At 51.0% G+C, this 26,592-nt stretch overlaps 1 protein-coding gene across 5 annotated transcripts in view; it reads left to right on the top strand.

Moving 5' to 3' along the window:
• HUWE1 (HECT, UBA and WWE domain containing E3 ubiquitin protein ligase 1) overlaps positions 1–26,592 on the top strand; it is a 2,445,223-nt gene that overhangs the window by 1,461,697 nt on the left and 956,934 nt on the right. For all 5 annotated transcript variants that reach the window (XM_069645305.1, XM_069645304.1, XM_069645303.1 and 2 more), the window contains exon 54: positions 8,785–8,953. In XM_069645305.1, the coding sequence (XP_069501406.1) occupies positions 8,785–8,953 (169 nt within the window). The remainder of the gene's footprint in view (positions 1–8,784; positions 8,954–26,592) is intronic.

The following is a 26,592-nucleotide window of genomic DNA, read 5'->3' as shown; positions in this document are numbered from 1 at the left end:
AGGGTGGAGGCCCTTAAAATCCTACAAGAAGGCGAGGTGGCATCGGACCACGAACACACCGTGGAGTTCCAAAGGATGTGTCCCCGTTTTGCACTTGTGGCCAGGAAAGAAAACCACGTTCCACAACTGCTTCTAGAGGTACAAGCGATGCTGAAAAAGGGCGCGATAGAACTTGTTCCGAAGAGGTTTCGGGGCTCCGGAGTATACTCGCGGTACTTCCTCGTCCGAAAGAAGACCGGCAGTTGGCGATCCATTCTAGTTCTCCAGCATTGGATCTTTCATGGATTCACATGCTTACAATATTCCCCGTCGTCAGACTGGGAACCCTCAGTACACTTATAAAGCCGTTTCCCATAGGAACATTTCCGACACTTCTATGTCCTATCTATGTCGTTTTAGGGGCCACTTACGCATTCCCCAATAGAACGTAGCAGTATAAATGCCCTGCCCCCGTGGCTCCCTTCAGGTTTCAACCGTCTCCAAAGTAGTGGGATCACCTCGCAAAGTCTACTATTTTGTCAAGGTTGTGTCGTTGAGCTTCGTCCTGATGTCTGGAAAAGCTCTGTTCCGCCTGTGCGCTACCTGCGGGTTGAAGAAAGTGTATGAGGGGGGACTGACATATATTGTCTACACCCTCACCATTCGGCAGACAAGTGCGACATATGTAAAGGCTTCTCCCAAAAGACACTTAAAGACCGAAGTCGGCGGCTAGTGGCATGGTTGAGCGATGGAGCGGGGGCATACCCGCCTTCGGAGGTAGGCTCCACGCGCAGCGTGGCTTCGGCATCAAAATCCTCAGGGGCCCCGCGCCACTCGACATTGGCGGAACCCCCGGTGAAGAAAACAAGGCTGGCGGAGAAAGAGTCGTCAGGAAGCCATTCCGCAAAGGAGTAATCGTCGAAGAAAACATTGTCATCATCTTCATCGAAGGACAGAAAGGAAAGGTCGAAATCCTCCTCGGGCGATCACCATAGATCAGCCTCGAGTCGAGAATCTGAGAAACGTAGGTCAAGTTCAGAAAAGGCGGGAACGCCTCGGGGACCTACGCGACCGCCACCGTCGTCGACGGCAGTTGGTCTCGGCTATTTTTGGGCCGCAGGTGGTGACGACGGGGCCGGCTTTAGCCTCGTCGACGGAGATTCCGCAGGAGGCCTGGCGACCAGAAGTATTCGACCCGGTTTTACCGGAGGCCTTGCTGCAGCAAGAGGCGGCCTTGTCACTGTCCTCGGGAGAGGAGTGTGAGAGGGGTAGCTGGCCCTGCAGAACTCGGGTTACGAGGAATTAGCAAGCCTCTCTCTGGGGGAACCAGCATTCCGGTGTCTACCCCTCTTCTTAATCCGCAGTCGATCTTATTGCTGGAGGTTCTATCCACGTTACAGACCCTATTGAAAACATTGGATGAGAGACTACCTCAAGCAACTCCGGCCAAATCAACCATCGACGAACCAGGCCTGTCGCGTTGGCCAACTCCGGCAGTGCCTACGACAGTACCAGCAAGTGAGGACCTTGCAGACCTCCAGGAAGAGAACAGGCTACTCGTCAACGAGAGATAAGTAGACCAAAGACCAACAATGACGGGTGTCGGAACGTTCTGGGAGGCAGGTTATTGCACTGCGTCGACGAATGGGAACAAATAACGCATCAGTGGATGTTGGACACAGTAAGGTATGGACATTCCCTGCAATTCAAAAGCAACCCTCCGCATATTCCACCTGCGTTTTTAGCTCAACCCCATCTGAGCACTTATGCTACAAAAAGGAGCTATAGAATTGGTTCCGGCATCGCAGAGGGGTCAAGGGGTTTATTCCCGATACTTCGTGGTGAAAAAGCCAAACGGAAAATAATGGCGTCCCATTCTAGACCTGCGCGATCTCAACACGACGTTGAAAAGCCTAAAATTCAAGATGCTCATGCTCCAGGAAGTGATCCGGTCCGTTCAAGAAGGGGATTTTCTGGCGTCTCTGGACGACGCGTACTTCCACATACCAATGCGTCAACGACACAAAGTTCCTAAAGTTTGTGGTAGGACGGACTCACTACCAGTTCACATTGCTTCCTTTTGGGCTAAAATCCTCTCCCAGAATGTTCACGAAATGTTTGGCTCCAGTGGCAGCCTGGTTGAGAAGGCAAGGCCATCACGTGTACCCGTATCTCGACGACTGTTTGGTGAGGGGGGTCCTCCCCTATGTCAACTCGCACAAGTTTGCAGGCCACCATGCAACTTCTACAGCGGCTGGGGTTTGCGGTAAACTTAGAGAAATCTTGGTTGACGCCGTCGAGAAGCTTAGTGTTCCTGGGCGCACAGTTCGAGACCCAGTCAGGGTTAGTGAGGCCATCCGTCGACAGAATCACCAAACTCAATCGGTTAGCAAGTCGGTGGAGGATCAATACAAAAGTATCAGTGAGAAGATGTGTCGATTCTGGGCGCTATAGCGTCTTGCATTCTTCTAGTGAGCAACTGCCGCCTGTTCATGAGGCCAGTTCAAGAGTTCCTGGTGGACCGGTGGACGCAGGCCCAAGGGCTTTGGTCGTACAAGCTGACTGTCAACGACGACGAGGTCCTGCGGGCTCTTCAATGGTGGCAGAGCTTTCAGAACCTATCCAGAGGGTTACCCCTACAGGAGCCGAAGTTTTGGCTGACCATAGTGACGGACGCGTCCCTGACGGGTTGGGGAGCACACATGGGCACACTCCAAACGCAAGTTTGATCATCCCGGAGGGAGTCGCTCCTGCACATCAACGTTCTGGAGCTGAGGGCAGTGCGCTGGGCCTTGAAGTCTTTCCTACCACACATCAAAGGGTCAGTAGTGAGAATATTGACGGACAACACAACAGCAATGTTTTACTTAAGGAAGCAAGGGGACACGCGATCCAGAACCCTTTCCATCGAGGCTCAGAAGGTGTGGCATTGGGCTCTGAAGCACAATATATCCATTGTAGCTCATCTCCTTGGAGTAAGGAACGAGCAAGCGGACTCCCTCAGCAGGAAAATGGGCCAAATACACAAATGTGAGATAGCGTTCAGTTATCGAAGGTCTTTGAGAAGTGGGGGCAACCTCCGCTGGATCTCTTCGCAACGGAGGTGAACAAGAAGTGCGAGCTGTACGCCAGCAGGTGGCCACAGGAAGGTTCTCTGGGGGAAGCGTTCTCCTTCCCGTGGACGGACAAGTTTCTCTACGCCTTCCCCCCGTTCCCTCTTACACGGAGAACCCAGCAGTGGATACGCAGGTACAGGTGTCGAGTCATTCTAGTGGCCCCGTATTGGCCGAGGCAGCTGTGGTTTTCCGACCTGCTTCAACTGTCAATAGAACAACCGATAACATTTCCGAAGGTCCCGAACCTCCTGTCCCGGGACAAAAGGACAGTGTGGCATCACAATCCGGACAGTCTCAATCTAACAGCTTGGCTCCTGGCTTTTCGGAATATGGTGCCCTGAGCATTTCGTCGGATTGTCGGAGAATCATGCAGGCAGCACAGGCCCCTTCCACCAACAGGTCGTTTGCATGTAAGTGGAGAATGTTCTGTGCGTGGTGTCAAAGTCAGCTGGGAGTGCAACCTCTAAGGGTAACTCCGGAGCAACTTTGACCATATCTGCTACACTTGGCGAAGAGCGGATTGTCTTTTTCATCAATAAAGGTACACGTGGCGGCCATCTCTAGGTTCACGAGGAAGAGGCAGTCGTCTCCCTTGTTTAGTGACAGGCTGGTAAAACACTTCATGAGGAGTCTGTTCCATACGTTCCCGCCGATTAAGCGCTTTCCACCAACGTGGAGTCTTAATGTGGTGCTAGCAGGGTTAATGAAAGCCCCCTTTGAACCGATGGCTACCTTGTCGATGAAGTTCTTATCGTGGAAGTTGGCTTTTCTAATAGCTATTACTTCAGCTAGGCGGCTCTGAGAATTACAAGCATTGGTCGTAGATCCGCCGTACCTAAGGTTCTTTAAGGACAAAGTGGTGCTGTAGACTAATCCTTGTTTCATCCCAAAAGTTCCTACTGCTTATCATAAACACTCGTCAATTGTCCTGCCTACCTTTTTCGCGACCCCCTCATCAGCTGCGGAGAAAGCCCTCCATACCTTGGACGTGAAGAGAGCTCTAAAATGTTATCTTCATCGGACTCAGCAACTCAGATCTACGCAGCAACTCTTCATTGCATATGGTCCATCGACGAGGGGAAAGGCAATTTAAAAAAAGGACTGGCTCGATGGGTCTCGTCGACGATTGCCTTTTGTCATTCCAAGGCGGGAAAACCGCTACAAGTGCGTCCGAGAGCTCATTCCACGAGATCAACTTAGTCTTCGAGGGCGTTGTGGGCAGGAATTCCGCTGGCTGAGATTTGCCAGGCGGCGGCATGGTCGGTGCCTCACACATTTACCCGCCATTACTGCCTCGAACGGCAGCATGCGATGTACAGATGGGAAGGGCAGTCTTGCGCCATCTGTTTCAATAAGGTAAGCCCTATTCGTGAAGGGTCTTTACTTATTTTATGCAGATATATATATTGATATATGGATGTACATTTATATATTTATATATTTGCAGTTATATGTACTTGTGTATAGGCATGTATAGGTTGATATATACCTGGATGCATTTGTTGGTTATATGTGTGCATATATATATATATATATATATATATGTGCATATATATGTTTAGGAAGGTGTTGGATTGCATTCACACCACCTTTTTTCAGGATTACTGCTATACAATCTATTCTATGCATGTGAATCCATGAAAGATCCAATGCTGGAGAAGGGAATAGGTTCTTACCTGTAACTCCATTTCTCCAGCATTGGTATCTTTCATGGATTCACATGCGCCCGCCGGCCTCCCCGGAATGCAATGTATGTACATAACTATGTTTTACCCCATTCTACTTTGGAGGAGTTAAAATCTGAAGGGAGCCGCGGGGGCGGGGCATTTATTCCGCTACGTCCTATTGGGGCATGCGTAAGCGCCCCCTAAAACGACGTAGCTAGGACACAGAAGTGTCAGAAGTTTTCCTATGGGAAACGGCTTTATAAGTGTACCGAGGGTTCCCAGTCTGACGACGGGGAATATTCTAAGCATGTGAATTCATGAAAGATACCAATGCTGGAGAAATGGAGTTACAGGTAAGAAACTATTCCCATCTCTGCCGCCTCAACAAATACATCAAGTCCCAGAAGTTCCGGATGGTCACCCTTCAGCACGTGATGGGACAGTTGGAGGAAGGAGACTTAGGGTCGTCGCTGGACTTGGAGGATGCTTACTTCCGCATACACAAGAAACATAGAAAGTTTCTGCGCTTCGTGGTCCATGGACAGCACTATCAATTCAAGGCCCTTTCCTTTGGTTTGAAGTCGACCCAAGGGTCTTCACCAAGTGCCTGGCACCGGTGGCTGTGCCTGCAGGGGGGGAGGGGGCACACATCTACCCCGATCTAGACGATTGGCTCAACCGAGCGAAATCAAGGGAACTCGCCGTTGAACACAGCGAGGACAGTCTGCCTACTCAGGGAATTGGGGTTCTCTATAAACTAACAAAGTCCTGCTTGGTTCCATCGCAGGACGCTCGGTTCCTGGGGTCCAGGCTCAACACAGTGGCGCGCCTGGCTGCACTGTCGGAGAACTGGATAAAAGCCATCCTGGGCAAGGTACAACAGCTGTTGACCATGGAAGTTGCCAGGGTGAGGTTCATCAAATCCCTGCATGGCATGATGTTGTTGTGCATCTACCTCGTTCGGCTTTGCAGGCTGCGGATGCGTGTGCTGCAGGAGTTCCTCGACGCCCGTTGGATACAAGTATCGGGAAGCTTCGAGGACACGATCGCCCTCAAAGAGATATTCCGTTGAGCGATTCGGTGGTGGGGCGTTTGCGCGCATCTAGTGGCGGGCACAGACTTTCAGACCCCAGCACATCAGGAAACGGTGACGACGGATGCCTCCCTGAAGGGATGCGGTGTGCACACCGGAGATCTCCACGCAAGAGACCTTTTGGCTACGGGTGGAGAAGTAGTTGCACATAAATGTTCTGGAACTCTGGGCCGTGTTTTGGGCCCTCGGATAATTTCTCCCGTCTTTCAAGGGCAAGGTGGTGCGGCTCTTCACCGACAACACCACCACAGTGTTCTACATTCGGAAACCGGGGGACACCAGATCCCCAGCCCTCTCCAAGGAAGCGCAGGATCTATGGCACTGGGGGTTGCAGAGGGAATGTTCCTGGTACTCATCTGTCAGGAGTGAAGAACACGGTCGCCGACTCACTCAGCAGGGAGCTGAGATCTTGCCACGAGTGGGAGCTGTGACAGGATCAAGTGGATCTGCTGTTTCGACGATTGGGCAATCCCCAGATCAACCTTTTTGCGACTGCGTAGAACACAGAGTGCCGGAGGTTCGCCAGCAGGTTTCCCCAGCCGGGGAGCATGGGGAGTGCATTCTCTTTCCCCCTATTCCTCTATGCTTTTCCTCTGTTGCCTTTGCTTCTGCGACTCATCAGTCAACTCAGACGGTCCCGGTGCAGGATGATCCTAGTCGGAACTGGCGTGGCCGAGGCAGATATGGTTCCTGGACCTTCTGGACATGTCTGCGTCCCCTCCAGTCAAGCTTCCGGCTGACCCAAATCTTCTCGCCAAAGAAGGAGATTTGATTCTGCACCACGCCCCAAGGTCGCTTAACCTGCAGGCCTGGCTCCTGCCGTGCTAGAGTTTGGAGGGTACGAGATCCCGGCGGACTGCAAGGAGGTACTTGCCAAGGCCAGGGATTCGTTGACTCTTAAGTGCTACGGACATAAATGGAAGAGGTTCACCGTCTGGTGCCGTGCACAGAAGATAAACCCACTATGGATTACGTCCCCTCAAGTACTGCTGTACTTGCTGTCGCTGTCAAGGTGGGACTGTCGCACGCCTCCATCAAAATTCATCTGGCGGATATCTCCCGCTATACCAGAACTCCGGGGCGGTCATTGCTGTGGTTGCATTGCCTGGTTAAGGAGTTCATGAAAGGACTTTTCCGTTTGTTCCTGCCGGTGAAGGCTCCGGCCCCGGTGTGGGAGCTCAATGTGGCGCTGACTAGTCTCAGAGGTCCCCCGTTTGAGCCTATGCATATCGTGGAAGACGGCGTTTCTTGTGGCCATAACCTCCGCATCACCTCCGCACACCGAGTGGGAGAGATCCAGGCCCTCTCCTGTAAGCCTCCATACTTGACATTCCACGAAACAAGGGTATTGCTGAGGACGCACCCCTCCTTTGTGCCCAAGGTGCCGTCGGACTTCCACCTCAAGGATCCCTTGGTGTTACCTGTTTTCTTCCGTCGCCTTAATTTCCGGCTGAGAGGACTTTGCACTCGCTGGATGTGGCTAGAGCGCTGAGGTTCTATGTGGACCGCGCAGAGTTTTCGGAAGACATCACGGCTGTTTGTGAACTTTGGCCAAGGGGGCCAAGGGAAGGCCCTCTCAAAGGCTTCCATTTCCAGGTGGCTCTCTGGCTGCATCACCCGTTGTCCCGACAGTTGCCTGGCCGTCCAAGAGCCCATTCGACCAGAGCAATTGCTGCAACTATGGTGTTCCTGTCTGGTGTGCCCTTGCTGGACATCTGCAGGGCTGCTACGTGGAGGTAGACGCACACCTTCACGAGATTCTACTGCGTCGACCGGGATTCCAGGGAGGAGTCCAGAGTCGGCCAAGCAATGTGTCTGGCATGGATTCACATGCGAACCCTCCCACCTACCCCTCTGTGGCTCTTTTCTTGGTCCTACTGCCACTTTACGTGCTACTAAGTCTTTAGATGGCTGCCTGAGAGGCTTAGGTAGAGGGCAGTCATTGGCTGGGGGCAGTATGACCCAGGGTTAATAGGAGAAAGACAGTTCAGAAACGAAACAGATTTTTTCTTTACTGAGGATTCCCAGCCTGACGACTAGGAATATTCATGAGCATATGAATCCATGCCAGACCCATGCTGGCGAAGAACCGTTACAGATAAGTAACTTCTTCCTTCTACTGCACTTTATGTTGTGTCTGTTAATTGTGAGAGAAACCTGCTGTTTTGCCAAGTGGTCTGCTGGCGTATGATGATTTCCATACAGTTTTAACTTTTTGCATCCATTAACTGGATCTCACATACTTTTTACTCTTGTGATGACGACAACACATTTTTACTCTTGAAATCACATTTACTCTCAAATTTGAAACTTGATGTTTCTCCCACGGATTCCTTGTTGCCCTCCCTAGCTTCCTCTCTGGGGGATAGTTAGTACACTTGAGCGTAGGAGTTCTATGGAAAAAGGGTTGAACGAAAGTAACCTTGTGCAGTGCCTCAATATGTACTAGCCCCAATGGCATGTCCAGCACATGGAGGCTTTGGGCAGAGGCGCGCTGCACCCCATTGCTGTTGAAAAGGTTTCTGAAGAGCAGCTCTGCTGGGATAAGAGATCATGGATGAGGCATCTGTCAGTTAACATTTCTGAGAGTTAAGTAATTTCTGCTCAGTTTTGCTTTCACTCCTTCATTCTTCCATCTCGAACATGCATATGCCGTGCAGCAAATGCCTCCGGCACGGAAAAAGCATTTGGAAATTACCTTGAATTTCATAACGCATTGGGAGGAGGCAGGTTGGTGTGCAGAGTGACGCTTTTGCAGGCTCAGGTTCTAGGGGTTTAAAATGGCATCTTTACTTTGGCATCTGATTTTCATGACTAGATTGATTTGCTGATTATCTAAACTAGTTGGGGAATAGCACCTGAATTGCCATTAAGATACTTTTCATTATCTGCAGTTGGTATTTATCTGACTTGGTTTCTCCCTTTGTAGGATGATGAGGAAGGAGAGGAAGGGGACGAAGACGATGATGATGATGGTTCTGAAATGGAGCTAGATGAGGATTATCCTGACATGAATGCCTCCCCTCTGGTGCGCTTTGAACGGTTTGATCGTGAAGATGATCTCATCATAGAGTTTGATAACATGTTCTCCAGTGCAAGTAAGCCCTTTTGCCTTAAACATGAGTGTAGTGATTACTAATACTATATGTAAATATTTTGTTTTTTCCATTGGGTTCTTATAAATGAAGATGTTCCTGGTGAGGGTGCCCAAAGCTAGTGGGTTAGTACAGTTAGAAGTGTAATTTCTTGGGGTGTCTATTGGTACGAACTCCTTCCTCCCCAGAGTCCTCATGCTTCATATTCACTTCTCTGTACCATCTGTTTTTTCGCCAGTGCAGAGGGCAGCACGTGTCGTCCGCTCCATCCTGCACCCATGCAAGCCCCCTTAAAATAAACGGGACGTTGTGGCCAGTATATATGGAGCTGCTGCACCCCTTGTCATCAGTTCATTTTTTCTGTTCACTCCTCTTTCGGGAACGCCTCAATTTGGGAAGATATTTTTGTACTGCTTTTTTTTTTTAACTGTTTTTCCTCCATAGACATCAATGTGACACCCACATGTTTTGCTATTTTTTACCTGTTCTGACGTTTAAGTTTGAAGTGAAGACTTCTTACTTCACTTACTTTGCTAAGCTCATCTGTTTTGGGGTCACTGATTAGTCCTGGTCGCTATCCGTGCAGGAGAACTCTGTTCTACATTGTAAAAATCTGTTTATTTTTAATGCACACTTCACCTTACTGTGAAGTGTGCTATAGACACTTTGTGTCTCTGTGTTTATTTTTGCTTAATTTTTGCGTGATGTGTCCAAGATGGGCTATTGACAGCAGATACTTTACAACTGTATTTTTTGTGTGCGTGTCTTGTGCACTTTAGCATTTTAATGCTTAAGTCAATTTAGTGTAACCTATGATCTCAAATGGCTGTGCCATCATATTTGTGTGCGTCTCCTTTGGCCATCTTGTTGGTTGGCCTTCTTCCTTCCTTCACAGGACCAGATTTGCCATAAATGGTAAACCCTTTCACAGGTAAAGCTCCAGCGGGTAAAGTGCTGGTTTGAGTTTATGGCTGGATGTGGGGGCTGGGTCTATCTGGACCCAATCCACATCCATGCCAAAGTGTCTGTTGCTAGGCTGTTGTAGTCAGAGGTGGTATTGTATTGAGCTTGGGAGGTGGTGGAGGGCATCGCCATCTTGAATCCTGGGTAAAAGGTAGACTCTTGCTGCCATTCATCGTTCGAGCCAACACTCCTTTATAGAGGAGTAGCTTGCTGAAGAACTGAAGCTCATTGGAAGCCAGGCTGCATTGTTTTCTTCAACCATCCCAGGGAAGCCCTGCTCATTTGCTGATCTCCAGAAGGCCTTCATCAGTGCTTCATAACCTGGAAAGGTAAGAGAAACCAATCTGTCCCCTGCTTGTGTATCCTGCTTTTGGAAGCCTTGGGAAGTGTCCCTGAACAATCTTGCAGGCTGACCAGCTTCCTCCTGTGCTACTTTGCTGTATCAATCACCTCACGAGTTGAGCTTTGGGACTCTGCAGATCCTAGACTTGTAAAACAAGCCTGCCCCCCTGGTCCCCTGTGATTCTCCAGCATGGGGTCTGGCATGGATTCACATGCTCATGAATATTCCCTGTCGTCCGGTTGGGAATCCTCTGTAAAGAAAAAATCAGTTTCATTTCTGAACTCTTTCGCCTAACAACCAATCACTGGTCTCTGGGTCATACGGCCCTCTAACTAAGCCCCTCCTCTGGCAGCCATCTTCAGTTTTTTACTGCACGTTCAAGTGTTGGGAGTCCTCATGCTTAGCTCTCAAGCTTTTACTCTTTTGCACTTTTTTGAAAGAGTTTCTCTATTATTCCAGTCAATCGAGCCTCGCGCTCCATCGATCTACTTTCCGATTAACAGGGGCCCGTTTTTTCAGATTCTTCAGCGACCCTCAAGGCCAAATTTTGCTGAGTTTCTTCATGGAGGATTCCAGAAGTTTCTTCAATGACTGCGCCACGTGGACATGTCGGAGGAGAAGGATTTGACTCCCCTTGTCAAGATTTGTTCTGACTGCGGCTTGCAGAATGTCTTCTCGGACGACGAGCATTCCAAGTGTGTCTACTTCCTGTACCCGGACCCAATGCACATGGAAGAGGACTGTGCATTTTGTCAGGAGATGGTGCCCCGCACGCTGAAGGATCGGCAACAGCGGCTCAAGGAGTGGCTACAGGCCAAGGCCCCTGCTCTGGGTGGGCTCCCAGCAGCATGCCTCCCCTGCTACCAAGCAAACTGAGCGGTCTTCTAAGACCTTTGAGGGCGCCCCTCCCACGGGAGCCCAACAAAAGGCCAAGCACTGCAAGTCCACTTTCACCGGGAGTGTTGTAGTGACGGGCTCCTTGGCGGCCAGGATGAGTACAGCATCTCCAGCAGCTTCGGTCACCAGCCAACGCTTGGGATCTTCATGGAAGAGGAAGTCGGACCATCCGGGCAAGCTCAAGGAGAAGCCCAGGACCGACCCCTTCCCCCATTAACTCCCTCCCCTCCCCCCAACGCAGAGAAGGCTGCAGGTCCAACCAGGCCGCTGTGGCAAACCCGCAGGATGCACCCCAGAAGCCTAGAGTCTCCCTGCTTGCCAGGAGGGATTCCTCTTTTCAGCCCATAGAGAAGACATCAGAGAAGATAATGCCAGACATTTCACCGAAACCGTCCCCCGTGGTCGCAGCGAAGGGGGCGGGAGGGCAGGTAGTCCTCCAGGGCACGGATATCTCCTCGGAGGAGCTTAATGGCCTCCAGACCATTCAGGATGAGCAGTGCGTTGATGGCAGGCCCTACAGCTAGGATTCTGACGAGGAGACAGACTAGGAACAGCAGGTCGTTGTGGGGCCTGGACGACCAGCCTACGCCACTGTCACCGGCACCGCATTCGCCTCCATCACCACAGCCGCCTCAGCGGCCATCTGTAGATATCTCTGCGGACATTCTCTGTCTTGCATACTCTAGTCTCAGGGATCCAGACAAGGATGCCTGCTGCACCGGCGGCCCCTCCTGCGGCACCGAGACCGACAGGGGAACCACCCACCAAGAAGAGTAAAATTCACCTCCCTCTCCCCCAGCTGGCGAACGTAGTCAGCGTGTGGACGACCATCTCCACCGACTGTTGGGTACTGGTCTCTCTCGCTCACACACACCCTGGAATTTCAACTAAAGTGTCCCTGTATACCACCGGTGGTCCGGCTGGAAAACCACCTCCCTCAGCTGCTGCTAGAGGTGCGGTCCGTGCTAAGGAAAGGCGCGATATAGCTCGTGCCAAAGAGACTTCAGGTCACCAGAGTGTATTCTAGTTACTTCCTCGTAAAGAAGATAGGGGGCTGGAGGCCCATTCTCGACCTTGGTCGACTGAACAAGTACATAAAGTCCCAAAAATTCTGGATGGTTACTCTTCAGCACGTTGTCGGACAGCTGGAAGAGGGGGACTTCCCGTCTTCATTGGATTTAGTCGTCGTTGGACTTGGAGGATGCATATTCTCCAGCATGGGGTCTGGCATGGATTCACATGCTCAAGAATACTCCCCGTCGTCAGGCTGGGAATCCTCGGTGAAGAAAAAATCAGTTTGTTTTGTTTCTGAACTGTGTTTCTACTAATAACCAATCACTGGTCTCTGGGTCATATTGCCCCCAGCCAATGACTGCCGTCTAACTAAGCCCCTCCTCTGGCAGCCATCTTCATGTTTTTACCGCACGTTCAAGTGTTGGGAGTCCTCGTGCTTAGCTCTCAAGCTTTTACTGCGTGTTGCGTTTTTTCCTAAGAGTTTACTCCTATTTGTCAGTCAATGCTACCCTCAAGCTCCACCGATTCTTCTTCTGATCAATGGGGACCCGTTTTGGAATTTTTGGACGCCCCTCAAGGGCGGATTTTCGTCAAGTTTCTCCTCTTGGAGGATTCCAGAAGATCTTTGAGGCCTAGCCCGCGTGGACATGGCCCAGGACAAACGCCTGTTGGATCCAAGCTGTTTAGGATCTGCCTGGATGTGGATTACAGGATGTCTTTGAGCACTCCCGATGCCTTTACTGCATTCACGACAAAAAGTTGCACCTGGAAGAGGACTGCGTGTTCTGTAAGGACATCCTTACATTATCCGTCCGGACATTGAAGGACCGTCAGACTCGACTCACTAACTGGCTGGAGGGTAAGAGCCCAGCAGCAGGTGAGAAGAAGTCAGAGCGGTCTTCTAAGACCTTTGAGGGCACTCCGGCGACGGGGGCCCAACAAAAGGCAAAGCACCGCGGGCACTGGGAGTGCCGTTGGTTCGGGCTCCTCGGCTGCCAGGCAGGGCGCGATGTCCCAGACACCGTCAACCACCAACCACGAGCCAACGCTCTGGCTCGGGGGAAAAGGAAATCGGAGAACCGGGGTAAGCTTCAGGAGAAGCCCCAGTCGATCCTGACAGAGAAAGCCGGGGGGGGGGGGGAAGGGGCGAGGCGGTGACCCTTCCCCAAAGGTGAAGCCCCCAGACACGCCCAAGGTCGTGAAGGCCCTAATTCACCCAGCGAAGGCCTCGATTGAGGGAGTTGTGGCGGCTATGGCGAAGCCTGTGGAGGCTTCCCCAGTCGAGACGACTTCCGGGCCTAGAGTTTCCCTGCCACTCTGGAGGGAATCATCTTTTCAACCTATCGAGAAGATCCCCGTGAAAACCCAGGACGAGAAAGAGGGGGAGGGCACGGTAGCCATAACGGACACGGGTACCACCTCCAAAGATGAGCTGGCACCAAAAAGATCCTGGACAAGAAGTTCGAGGAAGTCTGGTCCTACGGGAGGGATCCCGACGAGGCAGACAAAGAGAGCAATGGTGGGGCCGACGAGGGGCAGTGGGCCGTGGAGGAAATGGATATCCCTGCGCCCCAGCCGTTGCTCCCGTCGTAACAGATGCCACAAGACAACTCGGGAGCAATCTTGATGGCTATCCAGTTTTCCCTTACCCCCAGCGGACGATCCAGCGACGCCTGGACCGTTGGGGAGCCCACAGAACAAGCGGAGGCGAATCCATCCTCCCCTCTCCTTTCCAGCCTTCACCTCCATCCCCTCCACCGAGTGATGAGACGGGAACGGAGACAGCGATGACGGACGACTGTGGTGACGACTGGACAGATCTCACATCACCCCCTGCCTGGGCCTTCCCTCTCCCCCCCCCCCCCCAACATCCCCCCCACCCCCCCCTCAAGAAATTGGTTCCTTTCACGCCATGATCGACAGGGCATCAGAGCTTTTCCAGCTTTGTCCCAAAGAACAGACAGAGGTTTTCCTCTACCAACGACGGGAGGCCTAGAGGAAGACCGTCCTCAGTCCTGTTACTGGATGGCATCTGGGACGAAGAAACCGTCCACGACTCCTGCGAAGAGGGACCAGTACGAGAAGAAGTACCAGGTCCCAGACTCTCCCCTATGAGCCTCAGAGCTCAGCCGTCATCGGATTGAGTGGTCTCCACGGCGGCCAAGAAGAAATCGGCTGGGGCGATGTCATCAACTTCCACTTCCATACCGGACGACTAGGGGGCGAAGCTGAACGCCATGGGACGACGAGTCATCTCGGCGGCGACAACCATCAAAGCGGCCAACGCCCTCGCGATTGTGGCACGCTACGACAGGGAGCTGTGGTTCAAGATCGCTCCCCTCCTGGATTTCCTGCCAGACAAGAGGGCGGAAGCCCTTGAAATCCGACAGGAAGACGAGGTGGCATCGGACCACGCCATCACGGTGGCCACGGACATCGCCGACACCGGCTTTCGCCAGATGGGCAAAGGCTGTTAGGACAGTTTTGCTGAAGTCCAACTAAGGGCTTAGTAAAACCATTCAACTGAGGCAGTACAAGACTCCACTCTTGGTATAAGGCTGTACCACCTGAGTTTGGGGTAGCGTAGACAGAGCAGCCAGGCTTATCTTAGGAGGGAGAGAGGGCAGTAGATGCAGTACAAGTGAAATTGTAATACAAATGATCCAAATAAACACTGAAACACTATGTATTGTAAAAATAAAGGATTTATTTAAATACAGGTAAGCCCAGATAAATCTAGGGGTTAAGTAAATACTAACACATTATATGAAATCACAATATAAAACACACTATACTTGAAAGCACACAGACCCAAGAATAGGCCTTATTTGGAACACCTAACCGTAGTTCTAGGGAAGTGAAAACCTTGTTGTACACATTTAGTATAGGCAGTAGGCCCTTCCAATTGTACAGTGACTCTTGGAAAAAATCACATAAACTGTCAACTGGACAATATACTTTTTGGTGAATAGTGAAACACTTATCCTAGGTGCATTAAAAACCTAGAACTACTTTTGTCGTAACACAGTTATACCAGGTGAGTAAAACCTAAGGATGTAATATACAATTTCAGATGCTTTGGAAATCAGGGAACCCCAGATTGAGGTAAGCAATAACTCTGGTAACTTGTTTTGGATGGCACACAGCTAACACAAGGTAAGTAGAACCCACATACTTTAACTTCACAATGAAGGGGAAAGTAAAACCCAATGTCACACTTTACTGAATAGTTATTCTAGGTAGGCAACAACCTAATGTAGACTTATTAAGGACAGGCTAGCAGCAAGTCAGGTGAAGCAAGACCCAGTTGGGGGACACTCGTACAGTGATCCTAACAGGACTAGCCTGGTTATACCAACAGTTGGAGGACACTCGTACAATTACCCTTCAGGAATAATCTGGTGAAACCAACACATTACCTTTGTAAGAGGCACAACCTAATCACAGGAGAGTAAAATACCTTTACATCTACTTTCTTTTAGACTGGCAAACCAGTGGCTAAGGAAGAAAAGATGTTAACCATACATTTAAGAATAGTGCATTACACATTCAAGATCAGTAAGAACTTTTGTAACTGTTCACTCTTAGAATTAGTTACCCACCAACTCTTTACAAGTAAGAAACACTTGCTTTCTTTTCTAGGCAAAAGTCCCAATTCCTTCAAAGTCTTTCCCTTATTCTTGGAGCATGAATGTTCTCAGTGGCAGACGGGGCGGAGGGGAGGGTCACCAGGACTGGGGAGCAGCAGTCAGTGTTAGAATAAGTTCTTTTGTAGCAAAAGTCAAAGTTCCTTAGGAAAACTGGGCAAACAGGTGAGTACTTTACTTCTAGGGTTAGAAGAGGGTCCAGGGACTTCACAGAAGACACCCCAGCAGGATTCTAGCAGTGGGACTGGGTGCACTGGATGAGGGACCTCCCAATCACAGAAGACACCCCAAAGCTACACATAAATCCCAACAGGCTTAAGGTAAGTATATACCCAAGCCAACACAGTACCTCAGCAATGAAGAAGAGATTGCAGCAGGAGAACTAAAGGGACTGCAGCCAAATACCCGGTCGGTGGATTCCTTGTCCTGGAGACTGAACACAAGACCTCAGGAGGGACTTTGCAGCAGGGATCGATGAAGAAGGCTCTAGGCAAGATTTCTCTCGCGGCTGAATACGGTTTTGCGGGTTTGGCGCCTTTTCAAGGAGAACAGAAGACAGAAAATTGCAGTTGAATTCTCGTAGTTTAAAGGGGGTCCAGCACTCTTGTGAGGGTACTTTTCGGACTCGAACCGTGTCTCTGGAGATACCCCAGGATGCCCACGAAGTTTCCGTGAGATTCGGAATTTGGAAGACCGTGCACTGCACAGTGGCTGGAGGTCCCAGGTTATTGGGGTATTGCAAGAACGCAAGGTCGCAGCAACCCATGGGATTGTTCAAAATGCAGGTCTTCTTGTGTCTAGTGGGTCTCGCCAGGCTCTGGGTTCGGGTCGTCATTTTCGAAGACCCCAGGTCGATTGGAAGGAAGGGCTGCAGCAGGCTCCGGTTACACAGCAGGCTCTCCGGTCGCTGGAAATCATTCCCGCTGCTTTTCCTTTGTCATCCTCTTCGGTTTTCTGTTCCAGTGGTCGACATGACTTCAGCTTTCAGGTTTCCAGTATTTATCAGGAACTACAGCACAACCTCTGCATTCTCTCCCTGCATTTTACAAAAAAGAACAGCCAGCCCCCCACTGGGATTTGTCCCAGTTGAAGGAAGGCGTAAAACAAAGGATGAGAGTTTTGGACTTCCTGTGCTTACAGACTGACTGGAGCCTGGGCGGGGTGTCCAGGGGACTCCCGCCAAAGACAAAACTCAAACAAAGGAATTTCCCACCCTGGATGTCAGGAGAAGGAACAAGAAACAACTGTTAGGCAGAATCCTGTGCAGTGCCCTTAGGGACCACTATACACAATTAAGACTAAAAGTGGTAATACAAGTTCACCTTTGGTACAGGCCTGTACTACTATGTTAAAGTGGTAGCAGTAGCGGAGCAGCCAGACTTATCTGAAGAGTTTGAGAGCAGTAGCAGAGATTACACAAAGGGACCACAATTACTGTGACTCAAGCAAACACTGACTCAAGGTTTCAGATAAAAAATATAAGTACATTTATTTTGAAACCATTTGTTATAAACACAAGACTTCTATTAATTCACAATCGCACGTAAAATACACTACACCCAACCACTTCACTTTGGTACACTCTAACTCAAGGTAAGTACCTTATGTTTTAACGGACCGGTGTACTGAAACAAGACGTTACCGGGAATACGTATGCTATCACTTTTTGACAGTAATGACAGTTTGGTCTTACTAAAGATACGCGTATCCGCGACAAGAAATGTTACCGCGGCAAAAACGCACTTAGCACCCGAATTAACCAGAGAGAGTTGGGGGCAAAAATCATAGGCAATACTTTTGTCAAGGCAGACAGAATCGGACAACTCTCATAGACAGAAATTAAAGAGTCAATAGGCTGGAGTCAGTGTCAAGTGGAACTGGTTTCCTGTTGAGGATCACAGTCGGACAGTTCAAGATTCAGCTTTGCCAGGAGTACTTAGATATTGTCAACAGAGGAAGCAAAAGTTATAAGAAGGAGGGAAGATAAGGGCAAGCCTTGGAGGTGAAGAAAAGGGATTCACCCTAATTCCTCAAGCAGGACACAGTACCTTATTCAATGAAGAAGCTGGTGCCACGGCAGTTGTTCCTGGTAGTTTCCTGCAGACCAACGGTTCCTGGAGCTTCGGTACAAAGGACGACGTCTGGAGGGGTCTGCACCACAAAGGGATGAGGCCGGCAGCAGTGACGGTGAATAAAAGGTGCGCTCCTTAAAAACAGGAGAGGCTCTTCAGGTGGCTATCCGGACAACTACAGCAGTGTGCAGCGATTTCGACCAAGAAGAGGATCCACTGGCTGTGGTAGATGAGCTTGTTATCCCCACCAGGCTCAAGGGAAGAAGACTCCAGACTGGATCTTGTCTGGTCGTCGAAGGGTAGATAGCTCAGGACTGCAGCAGGGCTTCACCGGGACGGGGTAGTTGCAGCAGCCATCTTCTCCTCCGCATCTTTTCGGTTCATTGTAGTTCCAGTGGTGACTGACTTCTAGCCCAAGAGACTTGCCTTTTAATGCGAAAATTCCCCATTCACACAGCCTGACTGTCAATCATGCAGCAGGGGGGTTGTCCAGCCTGGACAACCACCTCAGCTAATCCTGGCAAAGTGCGACTTGGGTTTCCTAGGATACCCTGTGCAGGGGGGGACTACACCCCTCCCTTACATTCAGCCCACCTAGACACCCAGGCGCCATGAGGAGGGCTTCTTGGCAGAAGCCCGCCAAAAGACAGTGAACAAAGAAGGCAAACCTGGTTTGCAGCGCAAAGTAAAACACAACAAGGACTTTAACAAAAAGAAATGGCGAATAAACCCGACCGGAGCCAAAAGAGTATTTGGTCAAGCGGGTTTATGTTAGAGGCTAATATAATAGCCTAAAACAATACCACGTTTATATAGTATAATCGCGGTAGAAAAGTTAGGGTAGATACTACTACCACCAGCCAAGTCTAAATGTTAAAAGAGCGAAACAATGCTCCAGGAGATGCAGATAAAAAGGGCGAAGGATTTCCCCTTAGCAGTACTCCATGTAAGATGGGGTGTACTGGATCTGTGGTTAAATGACTAGGTAAAGTTAACGGCAACTTTACCTTCTTCTGGGGGACAGTAGTCCGCATCAGAAAGGGAGTCGGTGGGAAGTCTAAAAGACAACCCTGTGTCACTGCACTGAAGGTGCTGTGTAACACACAAAAGAAGGGGGATACTGAAGTGGTGTACTCCAGAGTCCACAATCAGAAAAGCAGATGAAATACACATGGCAAAAACACAGTTAAGAGTGGGAAAAAGAGGCACACTCTTGCCAAGTAAAAAAAATAACTCCAGAAATCCAGCAAAGCAAAGAAATGAGAATTCTCCCTAACAACGACAAACACTAAAATGGCAGAAAAAGAAGACTGGCCATTTTGCTAAAATGAGCATCCTTGTGCCTTTACTGCAGCTGTGATCACAGCCTGTGGTAACGGTGCACCAAATTAGTAAAAGGTATCACTGCCACCAGCCATTAAATGTAAACTTGTCACTGTAACGGAATTGTTAGTTTTAATGTGAAAGGGGATACATTGCATCTCCCCAGCACTCCACATAAGGTGGGGTGTGCTGGTTTCACAGAATAAAATGTAAAAGGGATCCAAAGATCCTTTCTACCCTTGGGAACTGCAGTTCACTCAAGGTTAGCACAAGAAAGTTAAATGAGGAGCCCCTAGGGCAACCCAGCAACAAAAGGCACTTATTGCCAGTAAGTTGTTAGACATGATAACTTTAAAAAGACACTATGCGACAGTCTTAAAAATGACACCCATAAAGAGTTAAAGATTAGGTGAGTGTGGAAAAAGGTTCCCGAGAACCCCGGTGGGAGGCCGGCTGGCGAATTACGCCAGCGTGTGGGGGTCCATCTCCACCGACGGTTGGGTGCTGGATGCTCTGGCCCACGGGGACACTCTGGAATTCCATAAAAAGGGTCCCCGTCTAACACCCGTGGCCAGGAAGGAAAACCACATGCCACAGCTGCTTTTAGAGGTACGAGCAATGCTAAAAAAAGGGCGCGATAGAACTCGTCCCGAAGAGGCTCCGGGGCTCCAGAGTATACTTGCGGTAGTTCCTCGTCTGAAAGAAGACCGGCGGCTGGCGGCCCATCCTGGACCTTCGCCTCCTCAACAAATACATCAAGTCCCAGAAGTTCTGGATGGTCACCCTTCAGCACGTGCTGGGACAGCTAGAGGAGGGCGACTTCCTGTCGTCGCTGGACTTGGAGGATTCCTACTTCCACATCTCCATACACAAAGGACATCGAAAGTTCCTACGATTTGTTGTCCAAGGGCGACACTGCCAGTTCAAGGCCCTGCCCTTCGGGTTGAAGTCGGCGCGAAGGGTCTTCACTAAGTGCCTGGCACCGGCCTGCAGGGGATCGACGTATATCCCTACCTTGACGATTGGCTCATCCAAGCAAAGTCAAGGAAACTCGCCTCGATCACACAGAGAAGACCGTCTGCCTGCTCACGGATCTGGGATTCTTGATCAACTTCACGAAATCCCACTTGGTACCGTCACAAGACGCCCTGTTCCGGGGAGCCAGACTAGACACAGTAGCGCAGTTGGCTTCACCGTCGGAGGGAAGGATGAAGGCCATCCTGGGCAAGGTACAACGGCTGTTGACCATGGAGGTGGCCAGGGTGAGTTCCATCAAGTCCCTGCTCGGCATGTTGTCATTGTGCATCTACCTCGTGCGTCTATGCAGGTTGCGGATGCGGCCACTGCAGGAGTTCCTCGATGCCCGTTGGATGCAAGTGGCAGGCAGCTTCGAAGACAAGATCTCCCACGACGAGACGGTCCGTCAAGCGATCCGGTGGTGGGGGACCCGTGCACACCTCGTGGCTGGCACGGACTTCCAGACCCCAGCGCCGTAGGAGACTGACGACAGACGCCTCCCTGGAGGGATGGGGAGCGCACACCGGACATCTCCACGCAAGAGGCCTGTGGCTCCCGGAGGAGAGGTCCCTACACAGCAACGTCCTGGAGCTCCGGGCCGTATTCTGGGCCCTTAGGTCTTTCCTTCCGTTCCTCATGTGCAAGGTGGTACGGATCTTCACCGACCATACCACCACGATGTTCTACATCCGGAAGCAGGGGGCACCAGATCCCCAGCCCTGTCCAAGGAAGCACAGGATCTGTGGCATTGGGCCGTCGTCCAGGGGATGTTTCTGGTACGTTCATCTGGCAGGAGTGGAAAACTCCATCGCCGACTCACTCAGCAGGGAGCTGCACTCTTCCCACGAGTGGGAGCTTGGGCAGGACCAAGTGGATCTCCTATTCCGATGATGGGGCAGTCCCCAGATTGACCTGTTCGCGACGGCGACGAATGCCAAATGCTGGAGGTTCGCCAGCAGGTTTCCCCAGCCGGGGAGCATGGGCGATGCATTCTCTTTCCCCTGGACGGCCTGTTACTGTACGTGTTCCCGCCGTTGCTTCTGCGTCTCATCAATCAACTCAGATGGTCCCGGTGCAGGATGATCTTCGTCGCACCGGCGTGGCCGAGGCAGATATGGTTCCTGGACTTGTCAGCGTCACCCCCAGTCAAACTGCCGACGGATGTGGATCTCCTTTCCAGGGAAGGAGGCGCCATCCTACATCACGACCTGGGATCGCTGAACCTGCAGACCTGGCTCATGCAGCACTAGAGTTTAGAGGCTACGATATCCCAGCGGACTGCAAGGAGGTACTTGCAAAGGCCAGGGTGTCCTCGACTCTTAAGTGCTATGGACATAAGTGGAAGAGGTTCTCTGTCTGGTGCCGTACACAGAAGATCAACCCTCTACGGATTACGGCCCCTCAAGTGCTGTCGTACTTGCTGTCGCTAGCCAAGGCGGGGCTGGCGCATGCCTCCAAGATCCACCTGACGGCTATATCCTGCTATACCAGAACTCCAGAGCGATCCTCGCTGTGGTCTCACCACCTGGTGAAGGAGTTCATAAAAGGACTGTTCCGCTCTTTCCCAGTGGTGAAGGCTCCGTCCCCGGCGTGGGAGCTCAACGTGGTGCTGACCAGGCTCATGGGTCTCCCATTCGAGCCCCTACACTCTGCACCGCTGAAGTTCCTATTGTGGAAGACCGCTTTTCTTGTGGCCATCACCTCCGCACGACGAGTGGGAGAGATCCAGCCCCTCTCCTGTAAACCTCCGTACCTGACTTTTCACGAGACGAGGGTAGTGCTGAGGACGCACCCCTCCTTCATGCCCAAGGTGCCGTCGGACTTCTACCTCAAAGAGCCCTTGGTGTTACCGGTTTTCTTCCCATTGCCTTCGTCGCCGGCTGAGAGGACTTTGCACGCGCTGTATGTGGCTAGAGCGCTTAAGTTCTACGTGGTCCGCACGAAGAGCCTTCGGAAGACGTTACAGCTGTTTGTGAACTTTGGACCTGTGAACCAAGGGAAGGCCCTCTCGAAAGCTTCCATTTCCAGATGGCTCTCCGGCTGGATCATGCACTGTCACTGGTTGGCGAACCGATTGTTGCCCGGCCGTCCGAGTCCATTCAACCAGAGCGAACGCTGCTAATACGGCGTTCCTGTCTGGTGTGCCCCTGCTGGACATCTGCAGGGCTGCTCCATGGAGGTCGACGCACACCTTCACGAGATTCTACTGTGTCGACCGGGATTCCAGGGAGGAGTCCAGAGTCGGCCAGGCAGTGCTGTGCAACCTGTTCTCTTGAAGGTGAGCCTGATGAGGAGCTAAGAGATGCTTAATGTTGAGTTGTTGAAATGCTTAATGTTGAGCCTTGCCACCTCCCTGGTTGTGCATGTGTGTACTGCTATGTATTCTTGTATTCATGAGCATGTGAATCCATGTCAGACCCATGCTGGAGAAGGAACAAGTAACTGTTCTTCTCCAGCAGGGGTCTGCCATGGATTCACATGCAAACCCTCCCTCCAACCCCTCTGCGGATCTTCTTGGTCCTACTGCCACTATACGTGCTACCAAATCTGAAGATGGCTGCCAGAGGGGCTTAGGTAGAGGGCAGTCATTGGCTGGGGGCAGTATGACCCAGAGACCAGTGATTTGATTATTAGTAGAAAGACAGTTCAGAAACGAAACTGATTTTTTTCTTTACCGAGGATTCCCAGCCTGACCGGGAATATTCATGAGCATGTGTATCCATGCCAGACCCATGCTGGAGAACAACAGTTACAGGTAAGGAACTTGTTCCTTCCAGATCCCCATTCACAAAGGACACAGGAAGTTCCTGTGTTTCGTGATGCAACGGAAACACCACCAACTCAAGGCCCTCCCCTACAGATTTAAGTCTGCACCAAGGGTCTTCAAGTGCCTCGCGCCACTGGTGGCGAAGCTGCGACTATGGGGGGGATTCACGTCTACCCTTATCTGTACGACTGGCTCATCCGGGCCAGCTCGAAGGAGATCGCCGTTGACCACACAGCGAAGACTGTGCACCTGCTGACAGAGCTGGGGTTCTCGGTAAAATATGCAAAGTCCTGCTTGATTCCATTGCAGGACGCACTGTTTCTGGGATCCCAACTCAACACAGTATCGTGCCTGGCGTCTCCGTCAGAGGAGAGGATAGCGGCCATCTTGGGCAAGGTACAACGGCTGTTGGCCCTGAAGATCGCAAGGGTGAGGTCCATCAAGTCATTCGGCTGTGCAGGCTACGGATGCGTCGACTACAGGAGTTCCTCGATGCCCGTTGGATACAAGTGTCTGGAAACCTCGGGCAACATCACACTCAAGTGTGTTTCCAGCCAGCGATACGGTGGTGGGGAGTGTACACACATCTGACTGCAGGCGTGGATTTCCAGACCCCACCTCATCAGGAGACTGTCAGGACAGACTCCTCCCTGGAAGGATGTGGAGCGCACACCGGAAGTCTTCATGCTAGAGGCCTGTGCCTACCGGAGGAGAAGACGTTTTGGCGCTGCGAGCAATGTTTTGGGCCCACGGGTCTACACGGACACCACCATGATGTTCTACATCAGGAAGCAGGGGGGGTCACCAGATCCTCGGCGCTAGCCAAAGAGGCGCAGGACCTATGGCACTAGGCCGTAGCCCAGTGGATGTTCCTCATCCTGTTTCATCTGGCAGGAGTGAAGAACACTGTTGCAGACTCTCACAGCAGGAAGCTGCGCTATTGCCACGAGCTGAACTTAGGCAGGGCCAGGTGGATCACCTGTTCCGCAGATGGTGCAATCCCCAGATCGATCTGTTTGCAATGGCGACGAACAGCAAGTGGCGGAGGCTCGCCAGCAGGTTTCCTCAGCCGGGGTGAATGGTGGGGGGTGCATTCTCATTCCCCTGGGAAGGCCTCTTTCTGTATGCGTTCCCTCAGTTGCCTTTGCTACTTCGAGTGATCAGTCAACTGAAACAGTGCCGGTGCCGCATGATCCTCGTCGATCTGGTGTGGCTGAGGCAGGTCTGGTAGCCGAACCTTCTCAGAATGTCAGCATCCCCACCAGTGCAGCTGCTGGTGGTCGCAGATCTTCTTGCCAGGGAAGGAGGCGCCATTCTTCACCACGATCCAGGGTCTCTGAACCTGAAGGCCTGGCTCCTGCAGCGCTAGATTTTGGTGGCTACGATCTCCCGGCAGACTGCAAGGAAGTTCTTGCCAAGGCTAGAACATCGTCTACTTTGAAATGCTACAGACTTATGTGGAAGAGATTTGCTATTTGGTGTAATTCCCAGAAGATCGACCCGCTGAGGATCAAGGCTCCTCAGGTACTTCCATATTTGCTGTCTTTGACCAAGTCGGGGCTGGCCCAGGCCTCCATCTAGGTTCATCTTGCGACTATCTCCCGCAACACCAGATCTCCAGGACAATCGTCCTTGTGGTCGCATCAATTGGTCAAGGGACTATTCCGCTCGTTCCCGCCAGTGAAGGCTTCGACCCCGGCGTGGGAGCTTAATGTGGTGCTTACTAGGCTCATGGGACCTCCGTTTGAGCCTATGCACTCTGCACCACTATCATTTTTGTCATGGAAAACAGCTTTTCTCATGGTTATCACCTCTGCACAATGCGTGGGGGAGAGCCAAGCCCTCTCCTGTAAACCACCTTACTTGACTTTCCACGAGTTGAGGGTGGTGCTGCAGACGCACCCCTCCTTCATGCCAAAGGTGCTGTCAGACTTTAATCTAAACAAGCCCTTGGTGTTACCTGTGTTTTTTCCGACTCCTTTGTCTCCGGCTGAAAGGACTTTGCACTCGCTGGATGTGGCTAGAGTGCTTAAGTTTTATGTGGCCTGCATAAAGAGTTTCTGGAAAACCTCTCCGGTCTTTGTGAACTTCGGTCCTGTGAACCATGGGAAAGGCCCTGTCCAAGGCTTCATTTCCCGGTGGCTCTCCGACTGTATCACCCACTGTTACCGGTTGGCAAACCGACTGCTGCCTGGCCGTCTGAGAGCCCACTCTACCGAAGCGATCGCTGCTACAAGGGCGTTCCTGTCTGAGGTACCCCTGCTGGACATCTGCAGGGCTGCAACATGGAGGTCGACACACACCTTAACGAAATTCTATTGAGTCGACATGGATTCCAAGGAGGGGTCCAGAGTTGGTCAAGCAGTGCTGCTCAACCCGTTTGCTTGAAGGTGAGCCTGGTGAGGAGGTAAGAGATGCTTATGTTGAGCCTTGCCACCTCCCGTGGTTGTGCAGGTGTGTACCGCTATGTATTCTTTATTCATGAGTATGTGAATCCATGCCAGACCCATGCTGGAGAACAAGTTACAAGTAACCTGTTCCTTATAGCTTGCCATCATGAATGGGCTTGCAGGACCAGTTTCTTTTATCTGTCACAAGGATAGTCTTCCATCATTTCTTCGGTGTGGCCATTGCTAATCACCACCTGCATTGTGTCCTGTGGGGCCCTCTCAGGTAGTTGCATGAGTAGTAATCCTTTCTTCAGTCCAATAGAGGTGTCCAGATGTCAGAACCGATCCAGGTCTTAGCGTCGGACTAGTCGGACCTAAAAATCGCACTCTGAAAGTGACCTCTACACAAGAGACACTTGGACTTCCTTCAATGAATCCAAGGTACGTGTAAAGGGGGCACAGCGATTTCATTAACTTGGTGCTCCCTGAATGAATTTGGGTGCTGGGGGTCAACTAAACATAACTGTTCCTACCTCTAGTCCCCTCCGCCTCCTCTCTAGATTGAGTAATGGTTGCCAAGTCCTTACCCTACTTCTCCCTTACCTGACAGTGATCAAGGATCCTCCCTTGGGGCTTACTCAAAGGTGGTTGGATTTTGGAGAGGTGCTGCTAAGAACTTTTTTTTCAATAGTTATCTAACTTTTAACTATTTTCCAATTAACTTTTGGGTTTGCCAACTCTTGTTCAGACTCAAGACTCCTTGACTTCTGAAGTTAACTGCAATGGAACCCATGATTCTAGGGTACTGGGCCCTCTTTCTAGCTAGGAAAGGAAGTTTGAAGGTGTTTTGCCTCATTCCTTAAGCCTTTGTTTGCTGTTTCGGAACCCTTTATTTCTGATGCTTGTTAATCTGCTTAGAATCACATGCTGTTCATATGGTCCGACATCCAGTGGTAACCGCAGAATATTGCTTCTTGTCTTTCCAGTATCGAAAGGGGACGTCGACATGGCTGTGCTTGTAACACTATCCCTACGTTACGTGCAGTGTACCCAAGATCCCTCGCGCGTCGGGGTCCCTCAGATTGTTTCCGCCCAGCATACTGGTCCTCTTATGCAGAGCTCGTCAGAGACATTGCTTATTGTCCGTTCAACCTTTGGTCGAATAATTATTAAAATACTTAATTTCTCCCTTCTGTCCCTTATTTCAAC

This window comes from Ambystoma mexicanum, chromosome 2p, assembly GCF_040938575.1.
Source record: "Ambystoma mexicanum isolate Mex_15411 chromosome 2p, UKY_AmexF1_1, whole genome shotgun sequence".
NCBI classification, from domain to species: Eukaryota; Metazoa; Chordata; class Amphibia; order Caudata; family Ambystomatidae; genus Ambystoma; species Ambystoma mexicanum.
This window is presented reverse-complemented; position numbering and strand designations above follow the sequence as displayed.